General features: G+C 40.9%; 1 protein-coding gene across 3 annotated transcripts in view; it reads left to right on the forward strand.

The window, feature by feature from the left end:
• Positions 1-17604, forward strand: part of STN1 (STN1 subunit of CST complex) — a 57155-nt gene extending 39551 nt beyond the window's left edge. For all 3 annotated transcript variants that reach the window (XM_043980826.1, XM_043980827.1, XM_043980828.1), the window contains exons 8-10: positions 1299-1421; positions 6334-6406; positions 17164-17604. In XM_043980826.1, the coding sequence (XP_043836761.1) occupies positions 1299-1421; positions 6334-6406; positions 17164-17321 (354 nt within the window). In that variant the 3' untranslated portion in view covers positions 17322-17604. The remainder of the gene's footprint in view (positions 1-1298; positions 1422-6333; positions 6407-17163) is intronic.
• Positions 17605-18924: the final 1320 nt, after the last annotated feature.

Genomic DNA, 18924 nt, shown 5'->3' on the forward strand with positions numbered 1-18924 from the left:
CTGGGCTACCTTGCAGGTCTGCACATACAGAATTCTCTTAATTCCCTTCCTTTACAGTAGGGGCTTTGGCATGAAATGGAACTGACTTCAATAGTTTGTCCTTTTTGCTTTTTTGATTCATTTCTTTCTCATGAAAAATTGGTTGGAGTCTTGAGAGAGAATTCCTTTACCAGCAGCTTTTCCTCTTGTTGAAATAAAGTGGATATCATCATCTGAATGACAAGAAGGAAATAGCCCTTTTAAATTGGATTATGGGAGGGGTCCAGAACTTTCTCTGTAGCTATTAACTGAGCAGCATGGGGAAACACCCAGACTATTTTAGGAATACAAAATGGTGGCTTTCTGTGCCCCTCAAGATAAAGCCTAAGCCTTTTCTTGGAGAAGGGTGGTTTTTACAAAATCTGAACCTCCGATTTTATTGATGTGAAGAACTCCCAAGGAAGAAACTGCCACCAGGGATGCATATTGGCCTTTCCTCTATGACTTAACGAGCAGTCTGGTGCACCAGGAGGCTAAATGGCTTCATGCCTCCCAGCCCCCCCCCCCCAAATCAGAAGCTGACTTGAACCCAGGTCCCCAAGTCTTCAGACAGTAAAGCCATTCTACCTCTGTCTCTTGAAGAAGAAATTTCATAATTGACTTTTATGTAATAATTTAAGACCCACAAGACATAATAGAAAGAGCTCTGGAGTCAAAGTCAGAGGATCTGGGTTCAAATTCTGGTTCTGCCATTTTTGACTTTTGGCAAGTTGCCTAACTTCTTCAAGTCTTAGTTTTCTCTATAAATTGGGGAACATGGTGGGGGGGAGTGTCAGGCCAGATGACCTCTAAGGTCCCTTCCAGCTCTATAGCTCTCATTCTCCAATGAGAACAGGGAATATAGCTACTAAATGTTGGAGCTGGGACTAGTGTAAAGTCTTTGTCACTGGCAAAGAGGAATTAACAGGCAGTAGGATGGCCTTAGGTTTTGTTTTTGTTGTTTTTTGGTTTTTTGGTTTTTTTGCATGATGGTTTCAAAACAAAAACCCTATAGCTGAGTTTCAGAGTAGTTACTTTTCAGATACTTCTGGAAGAATGTCCTCCCTAACTTCCTCAAATAGCACTCCAGCCAGCCCGCCCAGTTCAAGTTCTCTTGTTAGACACCTTCGTTTTTTGAGTCAGTGTAGAACAATGCCACCAGACCAATTCAGAAACCAGTTGGTTTGGGAGAGTCCCTCCTAGGCACAACACAGCGGGGTTTTTCTTTCAAGGTTTTCTTGTTTTTTTCCCCTTACTTCCTGATTATTCTCTTTCCACAGGTGCATCTAGAAAGCCGCCCAACTTCCAAAGCAATTCACAACATTTTTAAGGAAGCTATACGACTACTGCAGAAAAAGGGAATCGTCTTCCAGAAAACGGGGGACTTTTCTGACCTGTATTATGTAAGAAAGATGAAACTCTATCCTTGTCCTACTACTTCAGCACTCAGCCTTACTGTCCATTAGCTGGCTGTCAACTTTTAGAGCATCCAGACTTGGGCCAAACTAAAGAGGAAGCTCTGCTTTGATCTGGGTCTGATTCTCCTGGAGACAAAAGAAGCTTAGTCAGTGGAGCAATGAGTTCAATAAATTGCACCCCCTACGTGCAAGGTTCTTCAGATACAAAGACAAACACGAAACAGTCCCTGCCCACAAAGAGCTGGTATTCTACCAGGCATACACCATGTAAACATCGATACCTAGTGCAGTGGAGAAAGAACACTGGATTTGCTGGCAGAAGTCCTTTTTTCTGGCTCTTCCATTTATTTCCTGTGTGATCTGGGGTAGTTTGCTTAATCTTTTCTTCCCTTTGGTTTTTTGACCAGTAAAATGCAAGGATTGGACTCAGTAACATCACATGCCCCTTTCTGCTCTGATTCTATGATCTTAAGGGTTAGGGTTAGGGAGAGAGCACTGACAGCTAAGGGCATCAGTAAAGGCTTCCTGTAAGAGGTGCCTCCAGATCTGAGCCTTGAAGAGATAGAGGTTAGAAGGGAGGATTTTTCATGTTTTGGGGCATGGTATTGGGAGATCTGTGTGTAAGGCAGTTTGGCTGGAATATAGAGTGTGCAAAGGATCATCCTGTACGATAAGTCTGCCAAGATTAGGAAGAACCAGATTGTAATGGGCTTTAAATGCTAAGCCAAGGAGTTTTTGTTTGTGCCAGAAGCAGTAGGGAGCCACTGGAGATTTTTGAGCAGGGAAGTGATATGGTAAGACCTGTGTTTTAGGAGGATTATTTTTAGCAGCTGCTTGGCATAGAGAGAGACCAGAAACAAGGAGACCAATTAGACAGCTATTATAGTAGTCCAGATGAGAAGTGATAAAGGTTGTGGCCATGTGAGCAGAAAGGAAAAAAAATGGATTCAAGAGATATTGTGGATATGACAAAACTTGGGAACTGACTAACAAATGCTTGTAGATTGATTGATACATGGAGGATAAAGAAGAATGTAGACTCATGAATGGATTTAGCATCGTGAACCTGAACAACTGGGAGGAGTAACAAAAACAGGAAAATCTGGAGCAATCGTCAGGTTTAGCAGGGAAGATAATGAACTTTTTTTACACATACAGAGTTTGAGAAGCCTATGGGACTTCTATGTGGAGATGTCTAGCAGCTAGTTGGCAGTGCAGAACTTGATTTCAAGAAAGTGATTAAAGCTATTTTATATGCATTTTGGGTGTCATCTGTAGAGAGATCATTGAAGCCATGGGAATTGATAAGCTCACTAAGAGAAGAGGGCCCAGGACAGAGCTTTGGGGGACACTTGGAGTTAGTCAGTGTGAAACTGATGATGATGAGGAAAGGAGCCTGAGTCAAATAGGAAAAGAACCCGGAGAGAGCAGAGTGAGGAACACCAGAGGAGTAAATAGTTTCTAAGAGGAGAAGGGATAGTTGATGGTGTGTAAAACTACAGAGAGGTCACAGAGAGGTCAAGAAAGATGAGGACTGTTGGATTTCATGATTAAGGAAACACTGGTAACATTGGAGAGAGCAGTTCCTGTTGAGTGATGGGGGTGGAAGCCAGACCACAAGAGAGATAAAGGGGAGGTGAGGTCGTGCTGGCAGTGATTATAGGTAGTTTTTTTTCTTCCCAGAAGTTTGGCTATGAAAGATAAGAGAGGGGATTTTACCTCCAATTTCAAGGGTCAGTTAAAGGTTTCTTTAAGGATATGGATGACCTAGGCATGTTTGTAGGCAGGAGAGAAGCAGCTAGTACACAAGAAATTAAAGATGAGAGACACAGGGAAGAGACCGAGAGAATAGGATCAAAAGCTCAAATAGGGCAGCTAGGTGGCGCAGTGGATAGAGCACCGGCCCTGGAGTCAGGAGTACCTGAGTTCAAATCTGGCCTCAGACACTTAACACTTACTAGCTGTGTGACCCTGGGCAAGTCACTTAACCCTCATTCCCCCCCCCCATCATCTTTAGAGCCACACATTGAATAATTTGAACACAGAATCATAGATTTAGAGCTATCCCCAAAATCCAGTGGTCTGTCCACTATACTATGCTGCCTCATCCATTGTGTGACAACATACTAAAACCTCCTAAATGAGAGGATGTTTTCCTGGTTTGGGAGGTAAACCATGTTAGTTGGTTCAAACTCTCCCTTATGATGATTAAGAAACCTACCTTTTTTGTTGTTGGTGGTGTTGGTTTTTTTTTTTAAAGCATATAATCAGTAGTTGCCCCTTGTGGACTCTTCAGTAGACAGTGGTTCCTGTGGTCATGCTTATTTTGTTGATGTCCTTTGAACTCTGCATCCCTCCCAGTCTGTAGGGACCAACTCTTCCTTGTGAGAAATAGCAAAATGGGTAATTGGTGATGGAGTCAGGGTGTGTCTGGATTGGTGCCACTTCTTCCTGTGAATCATTAGGATCTGCATTGATGGGATTGGAACTCATTTCTTATACAGACCATCTCCGTCACTGACTCTTCCTGCTGTGACTACTCCTAGTGCCTCAGATTTAAAGGTTTTTAGCTTGTGGTTTTATTCCAGAAGTCTTTGGGTTATTGGTTCAGGCCAGACTGCCTTTTTTGATGGACAGTACATTTCAACAGTATTTTGTTAAGTGACTTCTGTATACTGAGCATCATGCTAGGCACCAGGGTTACCAAAACAAAAAGAAAACAGTTCTTGTCCTTGAAGAGTTTACATCTTACTGTCATTTAATATTATTATTGCTTTGCTTTAATATAATTTGTATTATATATCAACCAACAGGAATTTATTAAAGGTTTATTATGGGGGGCAGCTAGGTGGCGCAGTGGATAAAGCACCAGCCCTGGATTCAGGAGGACCTGAGTTCAGATTTGGCCTCAGACACTTGACACTTAATAGCTATGTGACCCTGGGCAAGTCACTTATCCCTCATTGCCCTCCCCCCCCCCCCAAAAAAAAAAGTGAATGACTTGAACAGGAATTCACAGCTAGGAAGTGTTGGAACTGGGATCTCCTGTAGGGCTTTTCCCACTAGCTTGCCTCTGAGCAAAACCTTGATGTGACTTCTGCTTTCCTGACTGAGGATAATGCAGACAATAAGCCATACACACAGAGGAGAGCCATTTAATGGACGCTCACATGTTGTGTAAAGAATTCTCTTCCATGCAGGGAATCCAGGGATGGGTTGATGTAGAAGGCCTCTGAAATCCCTTCTAACACTAAAATTCCATGACAAGCTCAATTCATGTACTTAACTCTGTTGTCTTTCCTATTGTGACTCTGTATTTTGTTAGCTATCTTCATTCTTCCTACCAAAACCAAAAGATTGTATGGTCTAGCAGAAATAGCCCTAGCCTGGGAGTCAGTGAGTATTTATGAAGTGCCTACTGTGTGCTAGGTGCTGTGCTCTGGATATCAAGAAAAGCAAGTCAGTCCCTGACCTTGTGGAGCTGACAGCCTACTGAGGAGACAGCCTGCAGACAACTGTACAAACAATAACTATATACACAGGATAAATTGAAGGTCAACAAAGGGGAGGCACCAGCATTCATGGGGATGGGGAAAGGATTCCTGTGGAAGGTGGGATTTCAGCTGGAGCTTAAAAGAAGTCAAAAGTCAAAGACAGGGGCAGCTAGGTGGAGCAGTGGATAGAGCACCAGCGTTGGAGTCAGGAGGACCTGAGTTCAAATCTGGCCTCAGACACTTAACACTTAGTAGCTGTGTGGCCCTGGGCAAGTCACTTAACCCTAATTGCCTCACCAAAAAAAAAAAAAGTCAAAAACAACGAGGGGGAGGATTCCAGATATGAGAGACAACTAGTGGAGTGTCTTGTTGAAGAAACCAGGAGGCCGGTGTCACTGGACTGCTAGTGTGTGGAAGGGCAAGGAAGGTATAAGATCAGAGGGGAGATGCATTAGGAAGGGCTTTGAACCCCCAGAGAGCTATATGTTTGATCCTGGAGGTGATAGGGAGTGACAGGAAGTTGCTGGATAAGGGTAAGGGGTGGTCAGATCTGCACTTTAGGAAGATCAGCTTGACACCTGAGGGGAGGATGAGCTGGATCCCCTTCCTTCTAAATCTCCAAGATCTGTGTGAGAGAAGTCAGTTCTAATCCCAGCTCTGTCACAAATTATGTGACCTTGACAAGCAACTTCTCTAGCCTTTGATTTCCTCTGTAGATTATGTCTGTACCCTTTTTTTGGTTTGTTTTTTGTTTTTGTTTTTGTTTTTTTGGCGGGGCAATGAGGGTTAAGTGGCTTGCCCAGGGTCACACAGCTAGTAAGTATCAAGTGTCTGAAGCCAGGTTTGAACTCAGGTCCTCCTGAATCCAGGGCTGGTGCTTTATCCACTGCACCACCTTGCTGCCCCCATGTCTGTACTCTTACCTCAAATAGAGACTGTAGGGACAAATGGGAAAATAGGTGGGAAAGTTTCATTGGCTATTCAGAAGAAAGTTGTCACATAGGGGATTATTTTTGTTTCCTATATAGCCCAAATGAATCATTGCATAACACAGCGATCTCTGTTGTCCAAGTAAGTCACAGGGATAGAAACGATTTGGTAATATGGTTAGTGTTCAGAGCATTGATCAGCATTGGAAGGATAATGGAATTCCTTTGGAATATATCCTAAATAGTTTTTGTTTTTGTTTTTTTGTTTTGTGGGGCAATGAGGGTTAAGTGACTTGCCCAGGGTCACACAGTAAGTGTCAAGTGTCTGAGGCTGGATTTGAACTCAGGTCCTTCTGAATCGAGGGCCAGTGCTTTATCTGCTGCACCACCTAACTGCCCCCTTTTCTAAATATTCATTTAGAGGTTTAGAGATCATAGAACACATACTAAAAAGCTTTCTCTTTCCCTTTTTAGGTGACCAGTCAAGATAAAGAACTGCACAAAAAAATCCTCAGTATCATTCAAGATGATTGCCAGAAACCCAGGCGTAAGTCATGCAAATAGATCCTTTGATGATATAAAAAGGGAATGTTCCCCACCAATGGATATCAAAAGGTACAGAAGACAGCGTGGTATAGCAAGGAGACTGGAGCTTAGTTTTAGCTCTACTCCTGTGAGCCTGTATGATCATGAGAAATCCCTTTGATTTCTACCTGGGCTTTTTCATTTCTAAGATGAGAGCGAGGCGGACAGACTGGCTGAAGTCTGTGACCTTCCTAGGCCTGTATTTTTACCTGTAAATGGTGGGAGAAGAGCAGGAAGAGAAATTGGAGTGAGCAACCTCTAGGGTCCCTTCCAGCTCTAAATGTGTAATTAAAACTGAGTTGATGGGAAGCAGTACGGTCTAGTGTGCTGGCTTTGGAGAGAGAGGATCAGAGTTCATATCCTGGCCCTGTCATTTATTACCCGTACAACCTTGAGCAAATCGTTTACCCTCTTTCGGCTTCAGCTTCCTCATTGGTATGTAAAGTGAGGGGCAGGGATGGGACGTGGAAAGTAGACATAGACCTCTGAGGTTTCTTCTAACTCTTAATCTATGATCCTGTGAACTCCAAAGTGTCTTTGATTCCGAATTCTATTATTATTCCCCATTTCTTTTGTCTCTGAAGCCAAAGCTAAGTTTCCCCGTATATAAATTTTAAAGTTAATGAAATTATACTGAGGATTGGAACTCATTAACATACTAAATATGGCATTTAGCAAGGAATAGCCATCTTGGAAACTGAAACCTTGGGTGTCGTCTAAGTTTAGTCTCTACCCTCTGTTGCCTTTTACATACTAGCGAGGAAACTGAGGTCCAAAGTGATTAAACAGTTTGCTCAAGGTTGCACAGTTAATAAATGGCAGGACCAGGATATGAACCCTGGTCCTCTATATCCAAAGCCAGTGCTTCTTCCACTATACTACATTGCTTACCGTCAAAGGTTGGAAAAAGAATTAACTTGGAAAGTAATTTATTTTAATGGAGTTAGGTCAGCCTCTAGTGGTTAAAGTATCAAATTGTAGAGTAGGCAGACACCCCACACTCTCAAGATTACAAGATGTTTTGGTCACTTGTTTTTAAAACCTTAAGTGGTCATTCCACAAATGACTTAAATGTGTCCTTGTTGTGTGGAGGTGACATTGTATTCCTGAAGGCTCCTCCACACAAGTGGATGCACAGAGCCTGGAAGATTCTACCTTACCCCTTCTTTTTTTTTTTTTTTGTGAGGCAATTGGGGTTATGTGACTTGCCTAGGGTCACACAGCTAGTATGTGTTAAGTGTCTGAGGCCGGATTTGAACTTAGGTCCTCCTGACTCCAGGGCAAGTGCTCTATCCACTGCGCCACCTAGCTGCCCTGTGGCAGCTTCTACCAAACAGGAAAGCTTTTGATATAGACTTATCCAGTGACCAGCCTAGGGCAGAACAGAGAGGTTTGTTGGCCACTTGATGATGGAATATTTTTTAGGCTGTGGCAACCCATGGAATAGACAAAAACACAGAATGATCCTCAGTATACTCTTCAGTTGGGGGAGGGCATGCAGTTTCTCCATGAGGGTTAGAGGGCAGTATTTCATATATAATCTCTCTTTCTCCCTTAAATCAGACCTGTGAAGAAGAACTTAGGAGACATTTTGTGCCACTGGAAGGGAAGAATTACTCCTTTAGCACTGTGTACCTGTTATATGCAAATTCTAATGAAAAGGTTGGTGGGGAGGAGATGACTTGTCTTGAAAGAATGGCTTGGTATGAGGTTTCTTAGTGACCAGGACTCTTTTCCCTCATGGCTCTCGTTCATTTTTGAAAATTTCAGCCCCAGTAAGCTTATATCCACCCATGCCTGACTCAGAGGGGAGGGACATGGAGATTTAAACTAGTCTTTACATTGCCCAGCCCTGTTTTGCTTTGAAGAACCGATGAGATCACAGTGCAGGCAGGCAGGATTGTTGTACTTTTAAAGAGAGCTCAGAGGGACCTGTTAGTGCAGAGCTTTCTGATGTCTTGTTTTCATTTCCTGGCTCACATCTTATTCTCTTATGAATTCAGAACTATAGGCACCAAGTTTGTTTAAGCTAAAAAGAAAATATTTACCCTTCTTCTGGGGTCATCTTTGGAACTTTGGATGGGATGATTTAATCATGTACCAGAACAATTGTCAGAGCATCTGTGACACAAATTTCACTGGAAATCAAGAGGTGTAAGATTTTACATTCTTCAGGAACTGGTATATGCTCATCAGCCACTTAATTGGATCTGCATTAAGACCACAATTGATTGAAATTAGCTAAGAGCCTAAGAAAGCAAATGGAAAAATTTTGTATCTCATGTTTTACAAAAACAAAATGACCTTTTCTCACCCGAAGGATGGCATTTTTTAGGCATTTCTCACTTGGCGGGGCAGCTCCTGCAGATGTGTCATGCTGAATAGGCTGTGCCAATCACATGGCAAATATGAGTCTATTATTAAGCCATCACTGAATTGACTGAAACTAATAAATTTTTCAGAAGCTGAATCCAGTAGGGTGACTAACTGATATCACCTATTAAAACAATAACAAACTCCTCCCCACCCCCAATAAACTTAAAAGAAAAAAATCCCCTTCTTAGTGACTATATTAGAAGCTGATGCTGCCTCCTCTGATGCTCAAGAAATAGTGATTCCATTGTGTTTTACTTTCTCTGGCTAACAGAAGGATTTGAAACAATACTCTTCAGTGAGTGTCTTGGCAAGGGCTTGCTAAGAACACTAGAATCAGAGTTATTTTTATTTTTTATTTTTTTTTTATTTTTTTTTTTTTTTTTGCGGGGCAATGGGGGTTAAGTGACTTGCCCAGGGTCACACAGCTAGTAAGTGTCAAGTGTCTGAGACTGGATTTGAACTCAGGTACTCAGGAATCCAGGGCCAGTGCTTTATCCACTGCGCCACCTAGCCGCCCCCAATCAGAGTTATTTTTATACCATTACTAGAAATGTGAAGTGCCTCAGAGTGATGACTATAGAAGGGCAGCTCCCATGTCAAGAAAACCTGGGCTTGGGTTCTATCCCTGACATATGGTGACTGTATTGTGTGACCCTAGGCCAATCATTTGACCTCTCTGTGCTCAGGATGACTCTCTAGGATTGTAAATTGAAAAACAGATAGAGATCTACATAGTAGAGAGAATGTCTTCACTAGGAGCTCCAGACTCTCTGTCTTTAGGATATAAGTTTTGGGACTCATACGTTGCCAGCCAGTTCTTCAAAATGTTTGTATCAGACTGCAAACTCATCAATAATGAATTAAGAGAGCCCATTTCCCTGAAGAAGAAAGAGACTATATACAAACAAGATATAGAGGCAGAATTGGAGGTCATCTCAGATGGAAGGTATGAGCATTAAGAGGACCAGGAAAGGCTTCTTGCAGTGAGTGGCAGAGATGGGAGTTGAACTGAGATTTGAAGGAAGCCACAGAAGTCAGGAGCCAGCCATGCTCAAGGAGGGAGAGCATTCCAGGCGTGGGGGGTGGCCAACAATGGACAGAGTTGGGAGATGGAGAGTCTTGTTGGAGACACAGCAGAGGCCGGTGTCATGGGGATGTAGTGTGTGTGGAAGCAGGGGAAGAGTGTTCCTTCAGTGGAACAGAATACAGTTTTGAGTCTTCTTACCAATTTATTTGTCATCTCACAATCTGAAAATAATGTCTTCCTTCCTCGACCTCTTAGAGGACCATTTTGATTCAGTCACTCAGTCGCATTTGTTAAGTGCTTACTATGTGCCAGGCCCAGTGATTACCTGGATACAAAGAAAAGACATAAAACAGTCCCTGCCCTCAAGGAGCTTAAATTCTAGAGACAGCTTATACCTAAATTGGTACATACAAGATACATGCCTAGTAGATTAAGGTAACTTTTTACAGGAAGCTACTGGCAGCTAGAAAAGGAACAGGAAAAGACTTTTGAGGTAGGTGTTTGAACAGAGTGTTGAAGGAAGCCAGGGATATTTTATATTACAGTTATTTGTGTGCATGTCTTATCTTACTTAAACCGTTTGTTTGCTCTTTGAAGATCAGGATCATACCTTGTTAATCAGTAGCTTGCACATAGTAAATACTAAATGCTTAGATGAATTGATTAACAATATTTTGTATTAAACTTTTAAAGAATTACTACTTGAGTTCTAAGAGCCTCTTTCCTGTTATCAGAGGTGATAGTTCATAATATTTGGTAAATAATAATTTCTATAATAAGAAATTACTTTCTATATTACTTTAAAATTTACAGTGTTTTACATATGTATTACCTCATTTGAGCCTTACAACAGCGCTGTGGATTAGGTAATATAGATATTTTCTTTTTACAGATGAGTAAACTGAGGTATAGAAAGGGTAACTAACTCGAACAAGGTCACATAGCTAATAAAGATGTAAAGTGGGTTTTGAAGGTAGGTTTTTCTGAGCTAAGCACTATCTCCTATTATTTGAGAATCAAATGTATGACTTTTTACAATTTTTTTCTTAGTCCAAGCCTCTGTGAAGAAAATAATTTAGAATAAGATCTCTAAGAAAATGTATTTTGTACTTTTTTTTTCCTGGTGGGAGCAGGCAGATTAAGGAATATGGACAGAGTACAGTGTGAATAGGGGGTAAAGTAGAAACAGTTCAGTAGATGTGATCATGAAAAGACTAAAGAGGATTTGTGATCCAAGTAAAATATTTGAGTGTTGCCTTGGGGCTGGTTATCAAAGTTATGAACTGTCTAAAAAGTATAGTATATAATAGATTACAAATAGTAGATTAAAAATCTAGCATAGTGCCTTGCATACAGTGGGTTCTTAATAAGTGTTTATTAAAGTGAATTCATTGGCAGCCCTTTTCAACACTACATTTCTACAGTGTTTCTACTTTTTGCTTAAACAAAACTTCTTGATTCACCAAATGCTGAAATAGCAAAATAGTAATTAAAGAGACTATACCACTAATCTTTTTAAAATTTAATTTCACTTTTTTTTAGTTAACAAAAAGCAATTTTTTTATCCCACCCTGTCTACCCCCAATTGAAAAAGAAAAAAGAAAGCCCTCCTAACAACAAATAATCATAGCCAAGCAAAATATATTTCGGCCTTGGCTGAGTTAAAAAAAATGTTGTCTTATACTTCACCCTGATCTGTCACCTCTCTGACAGGCAGTGGGTAACATGCTTCATCAGCCCTCAGGAATCATAGCTGGTTATTGTATTGCTCAGATTTCTCAAGACTTTCAGAGTTGTTTTTCTTTACAATGTAGTTATTACTGTATACATTGTTCTCTTCTGGCACTTCTCACTTCACTTTGCATCAGTTCAGAAAAGACTCCCCAGGTTTCTCTGAAACTTTCCCTTTTGTCATTCTTTATAGAACAATAGTATTCCGTTAAATTCATATACCCTAATTTATCCAGCTGTTTCTCATATCACTAATCTTGAAACAATTCAAGTTAACATTGATTAAACATCTGTTGGGTGTGAGGCACTCTTCCTAGTCTGAGAATCAAAAATGAAAAATGACGTATCCTTAAAAAATTACAGTATACTATGGGGAATACACCTCCTACACCACAAATACAATACAAAGTATAGAGTATGACTAGGCTAAAGAGAGATCCAGACAAAGTGCTGTAGGAAAAATTGAGAAGGGAATACATAACTACAGCTGAGGGGATTCCAGAAAGGCTTCATGATGGAGGTGACGCTGAATTGGGCCTTGAAGGGGAGAAAGGATTTCAGCAGAGGAAGATGATGAAGAATGAGTGGGAGGGGAAGACAAATGTATCATGGTAGGAAATAGCAGAATGACATCAGGTAACAGGTAGTATTCCACTATGACCAGAACATTAAATGCATGAAAGAATAATACAGAATGTCTGGAAAGGTAGACTAGAGCCAGACTGTGGAGGACCTTAAATGTCACAATAAGGAATTCACAATTTATCTGGTAGACAGCAGGGAGTCCTGAAAGTTTGGGGGCTTGGAGAAGACATAGCTAGACCTGTGCATAGGAACTGTGTTAACAGGAGCAGGTCATTAACACTGGGGAGCCAACCTCCTAGATCACTGGAGCTAATGCACTGTCTTAGGATGTAGCTGAACCTGTTTAATCCATCAAACAGAATTAGCTATTTTAGGTCTTTAATCAGCAGGATGTAAGGATGAACTTCAGATAAGCTACTCCATGAAAAGGTGCCTGGAAAATGTAGTGTTATGATTACTATTATTATTATTATTTTCTATCCTTTAAAGCCATATATGCCAAGGAATGTGCACCAAAGACCAGGCCTCCTAAGATAGGCTTCCTCTCCTAGAAGCCATGCATAAGCGAACCTCCAGGGAACTTCAGTTTGACCTTGAGGGAAGGGCCCATTCCACACAAGGAACAGAGATTTTCTGTTGGTGTGGGAAGGACACACATTTCCCTGTCATTAAGATGTCTTGCCGCACTGGCTTTCCAAAGACTAATTGAGGAGTCTCTATCTACTTTAATGGTATGATAACATCAAACTTAAAGGAAATTATTTTGCTAATACCTGCTTTGTCTTCCTCAGGTTAACTGCTTTTGCAGGAAAATGCTTTTGCAGACCTCAAAGCATTTGTATAACTATAATCTGCTTCTGATGATGATGAGAATAATAAATCTGATTTCAAAAGAACAAGTCTGGGTCCCTAGCTCACGTGTAGCTGTGGAGTGCAGTGGCTGGCCCATCTTAAGAAATGTTGGCAACCTTAGGGACCCTTTATAGAGGATCAGCTGGGTAGGGAGGTGCTACACGTGAAGGTTCTGTTCTACCTTCAGAGACTGTAATTCTTGTTTTGTTACCCAACTGTACCCATTGCACAGATTCAGTTATACAAATCCAATACAATATAAACAACTAGACTTCCCCTACCTGACTCAAAGAATCCCCTCTCAAGTTATTGTGCTGAAACTATCTCCTTGACACGCTTGTACTCACTAGAGAGAATTCGAGTCATCTGTTTTCCTCAGACACTCTCTTCTCCATGTCTTTGTAAGTCATGATTCTTGTGAAACACCACGATGACACTGGTGTTTGCCATTTTATCATAATAGTCTAGTTGTGTGTATGTTGGAGCTAGAGATGGAAGCTTTGGGTGGAAAAATTATACTTTTTGTCAGTGCCAACAGCACTTTGCTGGTTCACCTTTGTCATTCGTTGTCCTCTGTTTAAAACAGTTGCTTTGTAGACTTTTCTACACTATGCTCCCTTTTTGAAGGAAGTCTGAGGGATCTGCCTGTGGGGGCTTTGGGATTTCTTAGTCTTAATCCCCTATGGCATTTAGCGCAGTGATGGGCACATAGTAAGTGCCCTCAACAATGTGAGACTAACATATCTGCAATGTAGACTTCTTTCCCACTACCCTACTAAAGGAACCTCCATCTCTAAAAAGACCTAGTCGTGTCTCTATTTTTTATCTTCATTCATGTCAAATTCCTTCCTTCCTTTGTGTCTTTGCCTAATTTACACTGCCCTGGAATTCCCTTCCTTCTATTCTATCTTCCTATATCCTGGCCAACCTCTGAGAACCCAATCAATTCTACTTCTTTAATGAAGCCCACCCAAGACCACTCTTTTCTTCCGAATTTCTTCAACACTTGTTGGGGATTTAATTGTCATTGCCTTTTGTCTGTATATCATTTCCTTCTAACTAGAAATGAAATATCTTATGCATTGTCCTGCCCACAACACCTGGCAAAGCGCTGAGCACATTGTGGGTACTCTATAAGTATTTGTTGAATGAATGATTGAATCATAATGGAAACAGCCCAGAAGTTTAATTTCCATTGTTATTGGATCTTCCCAAAAAAAGGGGGGGTGGGGGGGGAGGAATGGTGAGACAAAATGACCACTAGATGGAAGCATTTAGCAAGTATTTCTTAGTGTAGGCCCGTGTTCTTAGATCTGGCCAGTATAGTATTAATGAGACCTCATGAGGTGATCTAACCCAGCCCTTTCATTTTCTAGATGACTTGGTTGGAGGTATAAGTGGCACGCTGACCAGATTTGCAGATGGCACAAAGTTGGAGAGAAAGCTAACATGGTAGACAATAATCAGAAGCCAGCTTTGGATGGCCTAGAATACTGGACCATAGCTAATCATAAGAACTAACGTTTATATAGTACATTTGTGATGTTTTAACATAGATTATCTCATTTTATCCTCACAAGAACACTTTGTCCTAAAATAAGATAAAGAAATGGAAGCTGAGACAAGTGAAGTGACTTGTCAAGGGCCACATGGCTAATAAATGTCATAGATGGGATTTCAACCAGATCTTCATGATTCTAAGTCAGGCTCTTTAACCACAATACCTCCTGACTGACTCTTATAAGAAGAACTTATTATAATAGTGATAAATATAAAGTACAAGGTGGGAAAAGCGTGAATAGACGTTATTTTGTCTGAAAAAAGACCTGTGGGGGATATGACAAAAAGCTAACATCAACTTGGGCTGAACTGAGAGAGGACAAATGTCCAGAATGAGAGAGGTTACAGTAACTCATTCTCTTAGCTCCTGACAGTTCTCTCTGTCCCAGGGATTTGACATGTATCAAAAACTGAAGGTCATCTGAGCTTGCTTTAGGCAGGAGGCAGGAGGCAGGAGGTCAGAAGTGCATCAGACTGGGAACATTAGTACAAAGAAGGAAGTCAGAGGACATGCATTCAAATCCTAACTCGACTTGCCGTGCAACTTTTAACAAGAAATTTCACCTCTCTGGGGCAGCTAGGGGGCGCAATGGATAGAGCACGGGCCCTAGAGTCAGGAGGACCTGAGTTCAAATCCAGCCTCAGACACTTAACACTTACTAGCTGTATGACCCTGGGCAAATCACTTAACCCCAATTGCCTCACCAAAAAAAGAAAGAAAGAAATTTCACCTCTCTAATGCTTGTTTCTCACTTGAAAACTAGGAGATTAGATTGGATGAGCTTGAAGATCCTTTCCAGTTTCAGATCCTCCTTTTAAAACAAACAAACAAAAAACCTAATTAAGAACAGCTAACAAAATTTAGGCCCTCTAACTCTCTTGTTAGTCTCCCAACTGTTAACTAAGAGGAGCAAAGTATTTAACCATATGTTCTCCAGGACCAAGATTGATTTTTGCAATTAATCTGAGACAGTTGCCTTTTAGTATTTGTGTTTACATTAAGGTAAAAACAACATGTTTTTGGGAAAGTAGGAGATATTAGTTATTGTTGTTTAGTTGTATCTGACTCTTCATGACTCCATTTGAAGTTTTCTTGGCAAAGATGCTGGAGTAGTTTGCCATATCCTTCTCCACTTCATTTTACAGATGAAAAAACTGAGGCAGAGTTAAGTGACTTACCCAGGGTCAAACAGCTAGTAAGTGTCTGAGGCTGGATTTGAACTTAAGAAATAAGTCTTCCTGACTCCAGGCCTGGTTCTTTATCCATTGTGCCACCTCGCTTCCCTTAAGGGATATTAGAATGAGTGTCAAAAGACTTAGGTTCTAGTCTTAGTTTTGTTGTAACATGCTGCATGAGTTTGGGCAGCCCTTTCCTTTACCCAACAGGGGAAAGTCAGGGAACCGGGGTCATATTTAAGGTCTCTTCCTGTTCGGAAAATTCTAGGATTATACTCAAAAGATTAAAGGAAGAAAGAACATCATTAAGTTTGAGATCAAAAGGAATGAATTCTGAGTAGTGAAAGGCTTGAGTTGCTGAGTCACTTCTCTGATAATTTTCCAATAAGGTTCTTTGAGTGAGAAACTGGGATAATGATGAAGATGGTCTAATTCTTCTCATCATAATTCACCTCATTTCAATGGGGTTCAGTAGAAAATAGTCCTGTGGCAAGTCACAATCCTGCAGTTACTATTCTCTGATAATCTATGTTCTATAGACTCTTGTACAAGTGGATAAAATAACTGGCTTTTAGAGTGGAATCAAAATATTAGGATGTGCATATATACTCCTTAGGCTCACAGGACGCATCCTGGTCACACCTCCCATAACAGGACAGTGAGGTGAGATATGCTTCATCTTATTTCCATATGATTTTGATCTCTTTCAGGGCTTTATGGTTTGAAAACTTAATCATTTGATGTATCTTGGAGATAATGAGTATTTGGTATGGTGACATCTATTTTAATGTCATTCTTAAGTATTTATGAATCATTATGTTCAGGAGATTGTGGACGACACAATCTCTGTTTTGATCTGTGATTTGGCCTACTTTTAGGACATTTTATTGAATGAGTTCTCCAGGGTATTTTGAGATACGTATTTGTCATATGAGCCATTGTCCAGTACGTGAACGATGGTCAGTTAGTAAACATTTAGTAAGTGCTTACTATGTGCCAGGTGGCATCAACTCGTCTTGCTAGGCATATGGTAGGTGCTAATTTGTACAGTCTGCAATGATGTGCTGCCCAGTTATTATTATTAATGACATTTATATAGGGCTTTAATATTTACAAAGCACATTATCAGATTTGGGCTTCACAGTAACCTCGTGGAACAAGAACTGCAGTTATTAACCCCATTTTCCTGATGAGGAACAATGAAATTGTGACTTGCCTGTGATCACAGAGCTAGTGTATGTCAGAGGTAAAATTTGAAACCAGGTCTTCCTGACTCTACATTCAGTGTTCAGTCCACTAGACCGGGCTGTCACAAGCACAGTTTGCTTCAATTCATTGTGAGAGGGAAGAGCCTTGTGGAAGGATCTGCAGGCATGTCCAGGCTTAGCTGTCTGTCTCTTTCCTTCCGACAGATTCCGAGAAGGGTTGCCATTTCCTTCACATCTTGGCCTGTGCTCGCCTGCACCATGACCCCAGCATGAGTGAGGCAGTGCTAAAGCAGGTTTTGGATCTCCTGGAGGGCAAGAGTGAAATAATCAGCACAATGGAAAGATACTACACAGCGTTCTGAGAGGAAGGAATGCATTCTGAAGCAAGATAGCGTCTTAGACCAAAGAGCAGTGACAGGAATTGTGTCCAGCAAGACATCTGCTTTTGGAAGAAGTCATCTTAAGGACATAGAAGATGGCATTAACTTGGCACATTTTAAAATCTATTAGTGGCTACAACTTTGGAGAAAGTCACTTTACAATAAAATCTGAAAGCAGTTATTGTTGAGAATACAGTTTGATCCTTTTCAAAGGTGGGTCTTTAGTTTGGGGTGGGGAGGGAGGGAGACTGCTTGGAACTTAAAATGTAACCCCCCCCAAAAAAATTAAAAGTTTTTTTAAAAAATAGTTTGATCCTAGACTTTTGTCTTGGTTGTTGTGAATACACAAACCCTCCAACAGTCCACATTGACCTTAAAAATGTCTAGATAATTCAGTACATTTCAATTATCACTTACTGACCAGAGCATTAGATGGAAATAAATTCGGCAGATTGCTAAGCGGTCACTCCAAATTAATGTCCTTTTGCCTTGCTTAAAAAGGGACATTCCCAGCTAATGTGTTACTTTATAGTGTAATCAATTCATTCAGTAACTGGAAAAATAAGCAGCAAACTTGCACAGCTCTTGACTTCAATATATAATTCACAAAATACCCTAAGCTGTCAAGAACAGCAGGGTTGTTTCTTACACAAGACACTTCCTTTCTAACTTATTACATTTGTAATGATTGTCCCCATTTTGCCTCTGCCTCTTGGCTTCAATTTTTTGTAAGCCTCCTGAAAGAAGCCTCTCCCAATTCCAGTTCCTTCTTTCTATTGATTATCCATTTATTCTGTATATATATTTTGGTACATAGTTCCTTGCATATTGTCTCCCCCATTAGACCGTAAACTCCTTAAGAAAAGGGGTTATCTGTTACCTTTTTTTTTTTGTATTCTCAGCACTTAAGTGCCTAACCCGTAAATTGCTTGTTTAATGACTGACTGACCCTTAACTGAAAAAGAATGGCTTTGCTCTAACTTATTGTCTTAGAGTGGTCCTCCAGCTACTGGCTCCAGATCTCCAAGGAGGAGTCTCCTGCTCTTCTGGTTTTTTGGGGTTTTTTTTTGCGGGGCAATGGGGGTTAAGTGACTTGCCCAGGGTCACACAACTAGTAAGTGTCAAGTGTCTGAGGCCGGATTTGAATTCAGGTACTCCTGACTCCAGGGCCGGTGCTTTATCCACTGTGCCACCTAGCCGCCCCTTCTCCTGCTCTTCTTTTCCTGAGATAGCTCATTCTGGCTTTGGATAACTAATTGTTTGAGGATTTTCCTGTTATTAAGCCTAAACTTGTCTCGGATTCTACTTATTGCTTATAAGCCTGCCTTCTGGGATCAAGCAGAAGAAAAGCTACTCCCTCTCTCCTAAAAGAGAAACTTTCACACATTTGATGACACCTATCATGTACTCCTGAGTCAATTATTCCCCAGACTAAACATCCTTTTTCCCTTAACTAGTCCTCCTGGTTACATGAACTCAAGTTTCTTCACAATTCTGATTGCCCTCCACTGGGCTACTCTCTAGCTGATCACTTGTGGGGAAAGGATATTTATTCTTCTCCTGGGGTGGATGACACTTGAAGTAT

Source organism: Dromiciops gliroides, chromosome 2 (genome assembly GCF_019393635.1).
Source record: "Dromiciops gliroides isolate mDroGli1 chromosome 2, mDroGli1.pri, whole genome shotgun sequence".
Taxonomy (NCBI): Eukaryota; Metazoa; Chordata; class Mammalia; order Microbiotheria; family Microbiotheriidae; genus Dromiciops; species Dromiciops gliroides.